This window comes from Schistocerca serialis, chromosome 4, assembly GCF_023864345.2.
Source record: "Schistocerca serialis cubense isolate TAMUIC-IGC-003099 chromosome 4, iqSchSeri2.2, whole genome shotgun sequence".
In the NCBI taxonomy this organism is placed as follows: Eukaryota; Metazoa; Arthropoda; class Insecta; order Orthoptera; family Acrididae; genus Schistocerca; species Schistocerca serialis.
The window spans coordinates 231521316-231535798 of NC_064641.1; the positions used below are offsets into that span (position 1 = coordinate 231521316).

The following is a 14483-nucleotide window of genomic DNA, read 5'->3' on the forward strand; positions in this document are numbered from 1 at the left end:
AAGCGCACGTCCACTGACAAACAAGCTCATGCAGTAAAGAAAAGAACAGAATATCGTGTCAAGTGTTATTTATACTTACAGCTACTCAGCTGACTGCGTACTGTAGTTATAGAATGAGTTTCAGATTCTTCTCATTCAGTTTTCCTTTTTCACGCCGACACTTAGAAGTTGGACACTATTGTGTAGTTCGTTATTGAACATGTAATATATTTGTGGGGTGTATCTACTGAAATACATTTTTTTCCTATAGAAAAACATCCAGAATTTTACAGAAATTGATGTATCGATGACATACGACTATTGGAGAAAAACATTTGACTTTACTTCGATGTCAGACCGAAGTCCAGTTGAATTAATAGAAACATGGTCTCCTTCAGGAAAGGCGGCGTGTGAGATCCAGTTAGAATCCCCACAGATGAAGGATTTTCTCCGGTAATTATGTCGTTTGAATTGAGCGATATGTTTTACATTCTAAAATGCTTGATACTAAGATGTTTTGATGTCTTACTTTTGTTTGCAGGTCCCAACCGTCTTTCGACGCAGTTATTCTGGAGCAGTTAGTATATTATTGCTATTATGGCTTGATTCACCAGTTGGGATCCCCACCAACAATTGGCTTCGTGTCTCTGCGCGCTCCTGCTCCAGTACTCGCTTCTTATGGAAATCCCAACAACCCAGCATACTGTCCCGATATGCTGGTTGGCTACACAGACCACATGTCTTTCTGGGAAAGACTATATAATGCCTATGTTATGGCTCGAATATTTTACATATGGAACTACGTAACAAGGCCATCGCAAAATGAACTGATTAGGAAATATTTTGGCCCTGATCACCCCCCTGTGGAAGAAACCGACAGAAACTTCAGCCTTCTTATTGTCAACAACCACTTCAGCGTGAATTACCCACGGCCACTGTTGCCTAATGTCATTGAGGTGACGGGACTACATCTAGAGGAACAGCGGAAGCCACTTCCTGGGGTAAGTAGTAACATTTACTGTGTGTTAACCCAGAACAATAATTTCATTTTTAAATTATTAGTGTAAAACTCTTCCTTGTAAGAATATTCCCCACTCTTTATGAGTAACTGAACATTTCTTGATCCATTACACACAACTGTGGACACGACGCATTTCCAATACCGTCTGACTGTGCACTGAAGTACCAAATAAATGTATCATATGCGGACTGGTCAAAAATTGCCATACATATCACTGAATACACTACGTGCGACGTTAGGTTGCGCATGTAAATGCGTACATACAAATGATTTCTGTCAGAAGAAAATGACAACGAGAATTATGTCAGCCACCGATGGCTGCATGTTTGTAGAGACTGACAAGTTTGAGAAGAGTGCCAGACAGATTCCACAAGAGCTACTAGCACACATGGGTATAATCAACGGTGGTATTGTAAGAGAAGGCAAGAAGTAAACGTCGTCATCGATACTCTAGGTTTAAGAAATTGTCGGATGGGAATTGCAACATTAGAATATTTTCTACAGCAAAGTCGCCTTTACGTGATAATTCAGACTTTCTATGCGGAATTCAGCTCTTCTGCGGAGCTGAGCAGGAGTCTAATTTTGAAGGAAATTTTTGACAGGTTTCCTACATCACCCAATTGAAAAACGATTAAGAACATTTTGGGGACTTCTAAACCAATGAAAAACATCAGAAACCTTGGTCGGATCTGTATGTCGTCTTTCATAGACTCCCCTGAAGTGTCGTATTGGCCAGTCACATACCTTCTGTCGTATTGTCCCGAAAGGTGTTAAGGAATGTAACATGATGGGGGGGGGGGGGGGGTGATGGGGGCGACAGTTTATTTTGAGTCCAAGTGCTGACAGTCCTGCTGGTTTCTGTCCCAGTTTTACCCGGTGACTTTCTTTCCGAAGCAATGACAGGGCAGAAATCCATCTGCAAGCGGGGAACGACTGCTGTTATGATCAAGGAGATAATCATCTACTCTCATGTCAGCACGTTGTAGGTTTCGCCACCGGCGCCAACCTTGTGTGAATGCTCTGAAAAGCTAATCATTTGCATATCACAGCATCTTCTTCCTGTCACTTAAATTTCGCGACTGTAGCACGTCATCTTCGAGGTGCAGCAATTGTAATGGCCAGTAGTGTATTCTCCTAGAGTCCTGAACACTGCCTCTTAAGACTGTTAGAGATTAATTGAAATCTGCCGGCCGCGGTGGTCTAGCGGTTCTAGGCGCTCAGTCCGGAACCGCGCGACTGCTACGGTCGCAGGTTCGAATCTTGCCTCGGGCATGGATGTGTGTGATGTCCTTAGGTTAGTTAGGTTTAAGTAGTTCTAAGTTCTAGGGGACTGATGACCATAGATGTTAAGTCCCATAGTGCTCAGAGCCATTTTTAGTTGAAACCAGTTTTCAGTGGTCTGCCAGTTCATTTTTTCTACAGTATCCGCATCGCTCTCACCTGTGTCGGACAAGTTACTATTCGTATTGTCCAACTTTCTACTTATTATATTAGTCCTATTAGGTATGTATGACATACACTTGAGCAGTATTATAAGCTTGGTCACTTCAGTACACGGTGCATGTGAAAAGTTCTGTGAATGGTCTCAGAAAATAATCGAAATAAGGGCTACAAAGTACCTTTACTGGGCAACTGCTTTGTCGCAGTGGTAACACCAGTTCCTGTAAGATCACCGACGTTATGGGTTGTTGGGCTTGGCTAGCACGCGGGTGGTTGATCATCCGGGTCTGCCGGGAGGTTTTGACATGCGGGATGCATTCAGCCCTTGTGAGACCAACCGAGGAGCTACTTGAATGAGTAGTAGCGTGTGACGTCCGTTGGGATTCGCGGCGTCGTATACATACAAAAAAATTACATGTATATTTTATATATATTTTTATTTTTAATTTATCAGCATGATTCTTTCTCTCAGGGATATTGTCTTCTCTTATCACTTTTACTTACATGCATAAGTAAATATGAAACGGGTTCTTCAAGGGCCTCAGTTATTCATGTACCAACTTTAGATTTTGAACGTGATGACTAAAATATAGTTGCCGTTAAATGAATTGAATGTAATTTTGTTAATTTCTATTTATTGATTGCAAAGCAAAGGCTGAGAGAATTTCGAATTTTGCCGTGGAGCGGCCAAGATGAAACTTACTGAACTCATGGAATCTGTATGGTTTAAAAACATGAATTTTAACGTAAACTAATTATCTATTGCAATTTAAAAAGTTTCTTATAACGAAATCTCTCGCATTTACAGTTACTGTTAACACCGAAAAATAAATTAATACTTGGGCGCGTAATGGCCGACCAGAGGCTGCATAGGAAGATAAGCTTCTCGCAGCGCAAATTACTGAAAAAATGCTTATTAAAAATAGTTAGCCACTGCGAGCATTTGAGGTTACAACTATTATAAAGAATTCATTTTGTAATAATAATAACAAATTTGTTTTGGCAATGAATATGAATAACTTACATAAAATATGTGTAGCCGCTCAATGGCTGCCTTCCGTATAGCGAAACAAAACAGTGTCTCCCACAAAATACGTCCTTCCTCCTCGGCCGTACAATCGCGTCTCTTTCGATCCTTTTTTATTTTCATAGACATTAAATAAAGATGCTATCGGTGCATATCAGTTGTTTCAAGAACATTAACTATATGTTTTACACTAATTATATTCATAAAATACGTAAACTACGATTTATAACCGCTAGTCCGCAGCTCGTGGTCGTGCGGTAGTGTTCTCGCTTCCCGCGCCCGGGTTCTCGGGTTCGATTCCAGGCGGGGTCAGGGATTTTCTCTGCCTCGTGATGACTGGGTGTTGTGTGATGTCCTTAGGTTAGTTAGGTTTAAGTAGTTCTAAGTTCTAGGGGACTGATGACCATAGCTGTTAAGTCCCATAGTGCTCAGAGCCATTTGAACCATTTTTACAACCGCTAAAAATGTCAATATTTATGTGACGTACCGTCATATGGACCCCCTAGTGAGGGTGTACGTAATAAAGTCCACTGTTTATGTACAGACTCACTACGGTTTTATGTTTAGTTCAGTTTTGTGGACGGCCAAAAGTTTATGTTTGGCCCACCTATTTCAATTCACTGTTCAATACTCTGTTCTTTACTCAATTATGGTTGTCATATATAATTCACAATTACAGGTGAGTACGTCTATCAGTCCCATCTGCCATTCTGTTTTATTATGAATAGGAACAAGCCGATATCTTACAGACCCGAGGCTCTTTGACTTACGCTCCCCCATTCGAGTTACAGGCGTAATGGAAAAAACGGGCCAAAAAAACCCCGCCCGGAGCCTTCGGATTGTTGTTATTACGGTTAATTTTGATTTACATTGAATGTATAGCACCTGCACACAAATTAACAGACAAATATATACGTATACATTTACATTACAAAAAATCATCACTAAAACATGAAATTACATAACGTCCAACAGTCTTTTTTTTGTACAGATAGTTGTTTTAGGCTTTGTGTTTTTGACTGTTACCATTTTACGTGGTATATCAGTTAATCGTCGACTACAACATTTTTGGATCTGATCGAAATAAACGTTGCCGACGGCGGTTTGTTGTTGGTCTGGCGAGGTGTCGCTTCTGGCGTAGACGATAGCGTATGTGACCGCTTGTAGCAGCCGGCGCCGGTTCGTTGGCCCAAGCGGTGACGTAGGTGCGAACAGCTGTCGGTCGGTGGGCGTGGCGCCGCGCCCGCTGCGTGGACAGGACAACCGCCGATTTCACCGAGTATCAGTTCATCAGCATAATAAAGTAAATATACCTGCTATAAGTGTTGGAAGAAAATTCATTAGTTTCCCAAACACTCCACAGTCACTCGTGTTCACTGTTTACGTAATGCATTGTAAGAATGTACGAACGAACGAGTTCCAGGCCTTTAAATAAGTTCTGGTACTAACTTACATATTTTACACTGATTTAACATAACTGTAGTTTTAAGCTAAGTGGTCACTTGATCGCAGTCACTATGTCACTATGGTGAGTGTTCGGTTGAGTACGTCGCGGTGACACTTTTCGCTTCATATCACTTGGCCTGCGTCGCTTCTAGCGCGCTTCTGCCGGTCTGGAAACCACAGTTCGCTGTGCGCTACCTATAGCGTATTTTCTCAGTCCACTGCTAGGGCTCCGTTTATCAAAAGTCTCACTTCTTTGCCGAAACATTTATCCACATTGTGAATGTCTATCATGTTTCGCATCTAAATTGTTTTCTGGGAAAGGCACACCATTTGAGCTATTAATTTTTATTCCTTTGTTCACTATACTTTCAGAACAGTCATCCACTGTTAAACACAGTCACACATGTTGTGTTATTGCACAGTTAACTGTTCACACTTTTATGTCGATCCAATTCGTAGTTCAGTTCATCCGTTTTTTCACTATTTGAGCGTTCGGATAGTCACTTTTAAATTGGAACATGGTTTATAGCATTTTACTAGAATTACATAATATATTTGCATTCCATTTTATATGTTAATATTATGTATATACATAGATATGGTACAATTAGAGTTCCTTCTAGGTTCATTTATCACTTAGTGTTCAGTGATTGACCTAGTTGTCACCTCTTATTTAAAGTGTTGACCAGTTGGTCATACCGGACCCGTGAGTTCAGTAGGTTTTACGACATGTCTATTATTTATTCATTCAACACTGATTGAGAAACTGTTGTCATTGTTGCGTTTTCAGCTGCCTTGCTTGCGAGCGGGTGTACCTGCAAGCACCTTCAAGCTGGAATCAGTGTGGAAGTTAAGCGATATTATTCTGTTTGAAATTTTTTTTTTTTTTTTTCGAGAATTCTCGCTGTTAATTTGCGCGTCCGACGACCATGCACAATGCTTTCTCCATTTTCAAGGTTTATCCTGTGCAGAGCGTCCTTACGCAGATTCATTTGCTAATCTCATTTCTGTCACGGCACTTGTTTAAGTGCAGTATTCTCCTTCTGTCACAACTCACTCATACATACACTTAGCAACTACTCTATATCTAACAAGCACAGGTATAAAATCAAATAAACATTAAATAAATCTTACTAACTAGGCATACAACTTACATCTACTTTTACACACTACACATTTTAGACTTAAATCCTTAAGTATCCCTGGATATAAACGGTTTTAAGTCCTTGTGCGGGAACAACCCTCTTATCTTTCCTGTGTCCGGGTGTGCCAACAGGTAACACCCGTCATGTGGTATCTCTAAAATCCTATGTGGTCCTGTATACAAGAGTTGCCGCTTTTGGTTGACTTTTTTGATACTCGAGGACTTGGGATGACTCTTGAGCATCACCAAGTCTCCTCTGTTGTACGTGTAGAGTTTATTAAATGTGCGATCTTACTTCTTCTTCCTAATGGCTGCATTGTGTTGCATTGCGAACAGGGCTTGCTGTAGCTTCTGCTCTCTGTTTACAAGTCGTGGAATTCGTCGCAAAAGCTTTAACCACTCCTCGTCGGGTGAATCCTGTGTCATGAGTTCATTTGGTGTGCACCCAGTGGATTCATGGGGTATATTATTATGTATTTTCTCGAGTTGAGGTGCTAACTCAATCCACTTCGTTTGATGATTTGCCGCATATGTGCGGACAAACCTGTTGAATTCGCGGAAGCAACGTTCGACAGGGTTCGCGCTCGGGTTATACAATGACACACAAACATGCTTGATTTTATGTTCCCAAATAAACAGTTTCCAGTCGTGACTTTTAAAATAAGTAGCATTGTCAGTTAATAAAGCCATCGGCTTTCCGACGTTCGGTATGTAATCTGATACCATTTTCCTGACTATTGCTTTTGTGGTAGACATTTTTGTAGGATACAACTTCAAATGTTCTGAAAAAATGTCCAATTCTGCTACCACATACTTCAACCCGCCTCTTGCTATCGGCAAGGGTGCTGGTGCTGTCGGCACTATTGGGTGTAGCTCGTGTCTCGCGCTACGAGTGCACGGTTTTGTCTTTTGACAAATAAGGCAAGTTCTCACAAGAGCCTTCACCTTACGATGCAAGTTTGGGAAGTAGCAGTACCTAGACAATAAGTCTGCGCATTTCTTTCCGCCAAAGTGTCCCCAAGAATCGTGTGTGTACCATATTAAATTCTCTACTGACTGTGTTGGTATACACACACACCAGTTTTCAGATGAAACTTCCTGGCAGATTAAAACTGTGTGCCCGACCGAGACTCGAACTCGGGACCTTTGCCTTTCGTGGGCAAGTGCTCTACCATCTGAGCTACCGAAGCACGACTCACGCAATGTCTCACAGTTTCACTTCTGCCAGTACCTCGTCTCCTACCTTCCAAACTTTACAGTAGCTCTCCTGCGAACCATGCAGAACTAGCACTCCTGAAAGAAAGTACACTGCGGAGACATGGCTTCGCCACAGCCTGGGGGATGTTTCCAGAATGAGATTTTCACTCTGCAGCGGAGTGTGCGCTGATATGAAACTTCCTGGCAGATTAAAACTTTTTAATCTGCCAGGAAGTTTCATATCTGCGCACACTCCGCTGCAGAGTGAAAATCTCATTCCAGTTTTCAGATGTTTCAGCCCTTCCGTGGTACAAAATATAATTTTGTGTCATATATAATTTGGCAAGTTCCCCATACGGATCATTGCTTAGAGAATCCATTATTTTACACCACAACGGATCGTCACGCTGCATGTGTGCGGTCTCTCGTCACATATGCACGTATTTATTCCGCCGGATGGAATCTCCTAGTACCAAGATTTTGAATTCTGTAGATGGTTCTACAAGCCCTGCAAATTCTGCTAATGCTCGGGGTAATATAGACAACGCGTCTGCCACAACATTGTCCGACCCTTTCACATGCCTAATTTGAAAATCTTAGTCCTGTAGAGCTAAAATCCACCCCGTGAGTCGCTTGTGCAACAAACGGCACGTAAGCACATAGCTGAGCGCCTGGTGGTCGCAAAAGATTATGACTCTTTTGCCATATACATAGTAGTGAAATTTCTTCAAGGCCCAGATTACTGCAAGCGCCTCTAATTCAGTTGCAGAATAGGACCGTTCACATGAATTTAACACTCGGCTGGCAAATCCTATTATCTTTACTTCTGTTTGCTGGCCATTGTTATCTACTTGGAATAAACAACATGGTTCAAATGGTTCAAATGGCTCTGAGCACTATGGGACTCAACTGCTGAGGTTATTAGTCCCCTAGAACTTAGAACTAGTTAAACCTAACTAACCTAAGGACATCACAAACATCCATGCCCGAGGCAGGATTCGAACCTGCGACCGTAGCGGTCTTGCGGTTCCAGACTGCAGCGCCTTTAACCGCACGGCCACTTCGGCCGGCAATAAACAACATCCCAGCCTGCAAAAAGATGTGTCTGTTGCTAGATAGAAATCTCGTGACATGTCAGGATGGTGTAGGATTCCTGCATTCACTAATGCCGCTTTAATTTGGTCGTAGGCTCTCTTGCATTCTTCTGTAAAATTCCATGGCCGATTCTTTCTAAGTAGACCTAGTAAGTCCCCACTGTTTACCAACTGCGCCGGTAAAAACCGCCTAAAAAAGGAGGCCATTCCGAGGAACGCTTTCAATTGCTTTTTCGTCTTGGGGTACGGCATCTCCTCTATCGCTTTCAGCTTCTTTGGGTTAGGTAGAATCCCCACCGGAGAAATAATATGTCCTAAGAACTTTATTTCTTGCCTGCCAAATTTTGACTTTTCGAGGTTGGCAGTAACCCCGACGGCTGCAAATCTTGCCAGCACACGGTACAAAATCTCGATGTGCTCAGACCAGGTTTCTGTGGCGATGAGAATATCATCGACATACACCGTTACCCTTTCAAGAAGGTCAGGTCCTAACATGGTGTCCAGAGCTGCAATGAACACGCACGCACTTATATTCAGCCCAAACGGTAAACTCGAAATTGATAGTTTCTACCGGCGAATATAAACGCGGTATATTTTCTTGAATTTGGCGTTAACGGCACCTGCCAGTACGAGCTTTTTAAATCCAGGCTTGTTAAGTGCTTAACACCTTGAAATTTCTGAATTTGTTCCTCTATATTTTCCGGCCGGGTCCGAACAGGTATTATTAAATTATTAATATCCCGTGCGTCCAGCACCAGCCGAACGCTGCCGTCTGTTTTTGTAACCGCTAACAGAGGGCTACTATATGGTGATGTTGACGGTTCTATATTTGCCACCGCAGCATTCTCTGAATTTCTCTCCCCACGGTTTGTCTTTTCGACCACGGTATTGAATAGGAGGCACGGCAGAAAGTTTGATGAGGTTTTCCTTGCATGTCGAACTCATACTCTTTTATTATCCCCGGTTTTTCTGAAAACACCTGTACAAGTTGGTTCAGCACTTGACTCAGGTACGAAGATTCGGCTACTTTTGATTCAATACGCTGCTTAATAAGAGCATTTTGCCGTTCCCAACCGGGTTCCGGTTCGCTGCTGCCTTGATTTACAACACAGTTGTTGTGATTCAATGCGTCAGGATCCTGTAAAGTTACCCGGACATTCCGGCAGTAGTTCACATACGCGTCCGGAGTCCTCATTAATGCCAGATCAATTTCTCGGTTTAGATAGGTTAAGGTGCATCTGGCTCGGGAGAGGTCAAGTTTTGCCTTCAATTCCCTAAGAACGTCAAGGCCCAGTATGCAAGGCACTGTGAGATTTTTGACCACCAGGATTGAGCACAGTATGGCTTCGTTTTCCAGGGCAATCTCTGCCTGCACCTGATTCTTTATTAGCTGCACCCTGCCCCGTAGGGCACCTACTATCCTACAATTTTCTACTGGCAGGCTCGGTAACTTTTTCACACGATCCACGCACTTGAATAACTACTCATCAATACAAGAAGCACTCGCCCCTGTATCCAATATTATTATTACTTCGACCCCATTTATCTTTGCCACAAAGGCAGCCTGCACATGGTCCATTTCTTGTTGGTCCGCAGGTCGCGGATGAACTGTTAGTTCATCTTTCATGTCGCATCCGTCATTGTAGCGGAGCATATTCACCCCCACATTCTGTCTGCCCCCCTCTTTCATCTTGCCGACCGTCTGGGAAGGGCCTACAGAGGTCGGCCAGAGTTTGACGGCCTGTCGCACCCTGCCGACACGTGATCCGACACATCGGTTATTCGAACATTATCAGTCACAATTGGTGAGGTGCACTGCGTTGCGTACACGTGTGACTGATTGTTCGGAGGCTGAGGTGGAGGCGGTGGCATCGGGACGACATTGATGTGATTAACAGGCACATGACCTGACGGCATGTTTTGATGTGCCTGCCAGTTTGCTGGCCCTGCCCGTTGCCATTGCTCATTGTTAGTTCTCATATTTTTATTGCCGAAGTTGGAATTTCCTCCCCCTTCGCCTCGTCTCTTTCGATTGTAGTTTTCTCCACCTCTTTTTGGCGAAGACGGGTTTGAGTGGCCATGCTGGTACGTATTGTATCCAGTGCTGTGCCAGTGACCATCCACAGTGGGCACGCTATTCATAGTGTTTCCTTTCTTAGAGTTTTCCCATTGCGAATATGCGTCACTCTTTGAATACCCGTTCTTACGATGGCTATTATTGGATTGGTTTTTTCCTTTACCGTTCGCTTGTCCGTTGTTTTTACTCCCCTGATCTCGCGTCGCCTGTGATGAAAGAGATCACAAACTGAACCTTTTGGTGCACAGTCCATGATGCTGGGAGTACATTCCGGAAACTTTTTATAACTATTACCGGATGTACATTCTTTTTCTCATCATTAAACGTCTGGAACTGCCTGTGTTTTAATAGTGATTCTTCGTGCTTTACTTGCGCTACAGTTGGTAGCGCTACCTCTCCGTTCGCGACGACAACTGCCTGTGTTTTAATAGTGATTCTTCGTGCTTTACTTGCGCTACAGTTGGTAGCGCTACCTCTCCGTTCGCGACGACAACGCCTGAACAATTGACTGGCGTTACGGTTGCACTTTCTCGCAGTCAGCTTTTTTCACTCGGCATACATTTATCGGCACATTTCCGTACTGTGTGTTGTCGTTGAATGGCGCGGGGGTCGATGACTGCTCGGTCCGCTCTAAGCGAGCTGCGGCCTGTGACATAGTCATCGATCTTTTGATCTATATTGTTTGACATATGTTCGACTGCTTCCTGTATATATTTCACTTCAATTTCTAAGACGTTATGCGCCTTGTTTAATTGATCTACGCGCTCGTCTATTTGCATTACCTTTTGCGGAATGTGTTTGTTTTGGTCTACAAAGTCAGCCACTTGCGGTTTTACTGCATCGATCTCCTGCGACAAATATGACACCAACGCCTTGTCACGCTGTTCAGTATATATTTCACTTCAATTTCTAAGACGTTATGCGCCTTGTCTAATTGATCTACGCGCTCGTCTATTTGCATTACCTTTTGCGGAATGTGTTTGTTTTGGTCTACAAAGTCAGCCACTTGCGGTTTTACTGCATCGATCTCCTGCGACAAATATGACACCAACGCCTTGTCACGCTGTTCAAACATTTCATTCATTTTTGCCAGGAACTGAGCATCACGCTCCTGTTCCCCGCGTTCGCGTTCAAGGCGTTCCTGTCTCCCTTTTTCCTGACGTTCGAGACGTTCTTCCACTAAAATGTCCTTAACTTGCTTAATTAATGCCTGCTCCCGTTGCTTGTCTCTCACGTCTAGTTGTGCCATCAGAACCGTTAGAAAATTGGTCGTTGGTGCATGTACTTGTACAACATTTGCTGTCGATGCAGTAGCATCCTCCTTCCCTGTGCCAGTAGTCGAGTGTAGTTCTTTGCTCAGTTGAGCTTGATCCTGATCAGATCCTAACATTTTGTCCGTTTCAGGTTGCTCAGCTTACGGTTTTGGAAGTTGAGAACCCGTCATTCTGGGTGTGTTCCTCACTGGACACTCTTGTATATTTTCGTCTGTGTCATACCCTGACAAATCTTTCCCCTCTAACCGCTTGTCCTTGCGTGTCTTCACCATTTAAACTAGTATTAATCCTGACTGGTAAGACACGAGTACACACAGAATCTATTTTCCCCCAAAAATGACACAGACACAAAATATTCTAACTACACAAAGCACATACAAAACACTGAAATCAAGTAAAGCAAAGAAGCTACCTGCTACTATTACTACTGAAAGTAACAGTTACACTTTCGTACTTGTTATATTTCCGTTGCACTGTGAAAAATTTTACTTCTGCAAAAATATTACTTTGGCAATCAAATTCACTAGCATTTATTTGATTCAGACAGCTGATTGTGTGACCTCAAATCCAGAACACTAATCACTGTCTCAGAATTCTAACACTGATTTTTGTTCAGTAGTAGTAAATGAATCTGTTTCACTATCCACTGACGTTAAAACAAATTGCGTAAACACCTTTGACAAATTTTAACTCAAGAAGATAAACACAGTGCATGGCCCCCGGATCATTTCTTCCTTTAGTTTCCAACCCAGAAGCGCATGCATATACACCCTTACCTTTATTAGTTATTGTTGCTTGGTGTTGTCTTTATCTCAGTCGAGACAATGGTACGCATGTAATCAGCTTCATGTCCATTTATCTTCACTGGTTGGATCTCGTACAAGTTTTGTATTTTTGGTACATAGAAATAGATTACATATATGGTATTAATTTCACATACATATAATTATATACATAAAAAATTTTCTTTTGAATATAGTTTTCTAGACGGACAAACATATCTCAGTCATTTCTGTGTTTAATATTGGTACATAAAGTTTGGGCCCCCACGTTGTTGATCGCCACTTGTGACGTCAATCTGTATAATTTAAAAGCATGAACTTTAACGTAAATTAATTATCTGTTGCAATTTTAAAAGGTTCGTACAACGAAATCTCTCGCATTTACATTTACTGTTAACACTTTGATAAATAAATTAATAGTTCGGCGCGTAATGGCCGCCCAGAGGCTGCATAGGAAGATGAGCTTCTCGCAGCGCAAATTACTGAAAAAATGCTTATTAAAAATAGCCACTGCGAGCATTTGAGGTTACAACTATTACAAAAAAATTCATTTTGTAATAATAATAACAAGTTTGTTTTGCCAATGAATATGAATAACTTACATAAAATATGTGTAGCCGCTCAATGGCTGCCTTCCGTATAGCGAAACAAAACAGTGTGTCTCCCACAAAATACGTCCTTCCTCCTCGGCCGTACAATCGCGTCTCTTTCGATCCTTTTTTATTTTCATAGACATTAAATAAAGATGCTATCGGTGCATATCAGTTGTTTCAAGAACATTAACTATATGTTTTACACTAATTATATTCATAAAATACGTAAACTACGATTTACAACCGCTAAAAATGTCAATACTTATGTGACGTACCGTCACAAGCGGCTTCGGTCACAAAAATTGACAACGAACGGGAGAGTGGAGAGCTGACCACATGCCCTCCATAACCGCACCCATTGACACCTGTTAGGCTGAAAATGACGCTGCAGTCGGTCGATACTGCTGGGCCTTTTGAGGCTTCTTCGGCGTTTTGTTCTTTCAGGTAATCACCATTAGCTACAACACCTCTGATATCGTTTTTTTAAGGCGTTGGCAAACGCTTGTTGTGGAATCGCTCAAATCGCTGCGGCCACGCGTTGTTGGATGTCTGCAACGTCTTTGAAGTCTGTGCCTACCAGCGTCAAATTAAAGTGAAACAAAAAGAAGTCTCTCGGCGCCAAATCTGAAAGACAAGGAGGCTGTTGCAAAACAATCACCTTGCGCAGAGCGACAAAGTTGAGCACATAGATAGCGATGTGCGGACGGGCGTTATCGCCGACGAAATTCCACCGTCCACTCAGGTCCAGTTGTGGCCGAATCCGCCGGATGCGTTGCAGCAGCCGTTTCAAAACTCAGTCATAAACTTCCATGTTGACAATTTGGTCCTCGGGTAGTAATTCCTGAGAGATGAAGCCCTTCCTGTAGGAAAAGGCGATCATCATCGACGGAAGCTTGGGTTTTGCCAGCCGACTTTTTTTTGGTTCGCGAAAGATGATAAACATCATACCACTGACGGTCGGTGGGTCTCTGGATCGTGTTGGTAGCACCAGGTCTCATATCCTGTAATGATGGTTTTCAAAACGTGATGATGCTGGCCAGACATGTCGATGACATGTCCAGACGTTTCCATCCGTGTTTGCTCCTTCTCGTCTGTCAGCGTGTGCGGTACAAACCGGGCACCGATCTTCCGCCTTTTTTAATATTTCTGAACAATACCTCTTACACCGTCTCTGCTTATCTTCGACTCTTCTGTTGTCATTCTCAGTCGCCGACCCTCCGCAAGCATCCGTTTCACTCTTTCGACGTTGTCTGGCACTGTTCTTGTTGACAGTCGACCCAAAAGTGGCCCATCCATGAAGCCTCTCTTTCCGACTCTAAAGAGTTTAAATCACGCAATACACACTTCCTAGTTACTGCTTCAACTTCGTACACTTGCACTGACATCCCATGAGTCTACGTCACAGTGTT

At 42.8% G+C, this 14483-nt stretch overlaps 1 protein-coding gene across 1 annotated transcript in view; it reads left to right on the plus strand.

Annotated features, from left to right (window-relative positions):
• LOC126473719 (UDP-glucosyltransferase 2-like) overlaps window positions 1–14483 on the plus strand; it is a 294068-nt gene that overhangs the window by 24348 nt on the left and 255237 nt on the right. The window contains exons 2-3 of the mRNA XM_050100965.1: window positions 251–432; window positions 521–980. Coding sequence (XP_049956922.1) covers window positions 251–432; window positions 521–980 — 642 coding nt within the window. The remainder of the gene's footprint in view (window positions 1–250; window positions 433–520; window positions 981–14483) is intronic.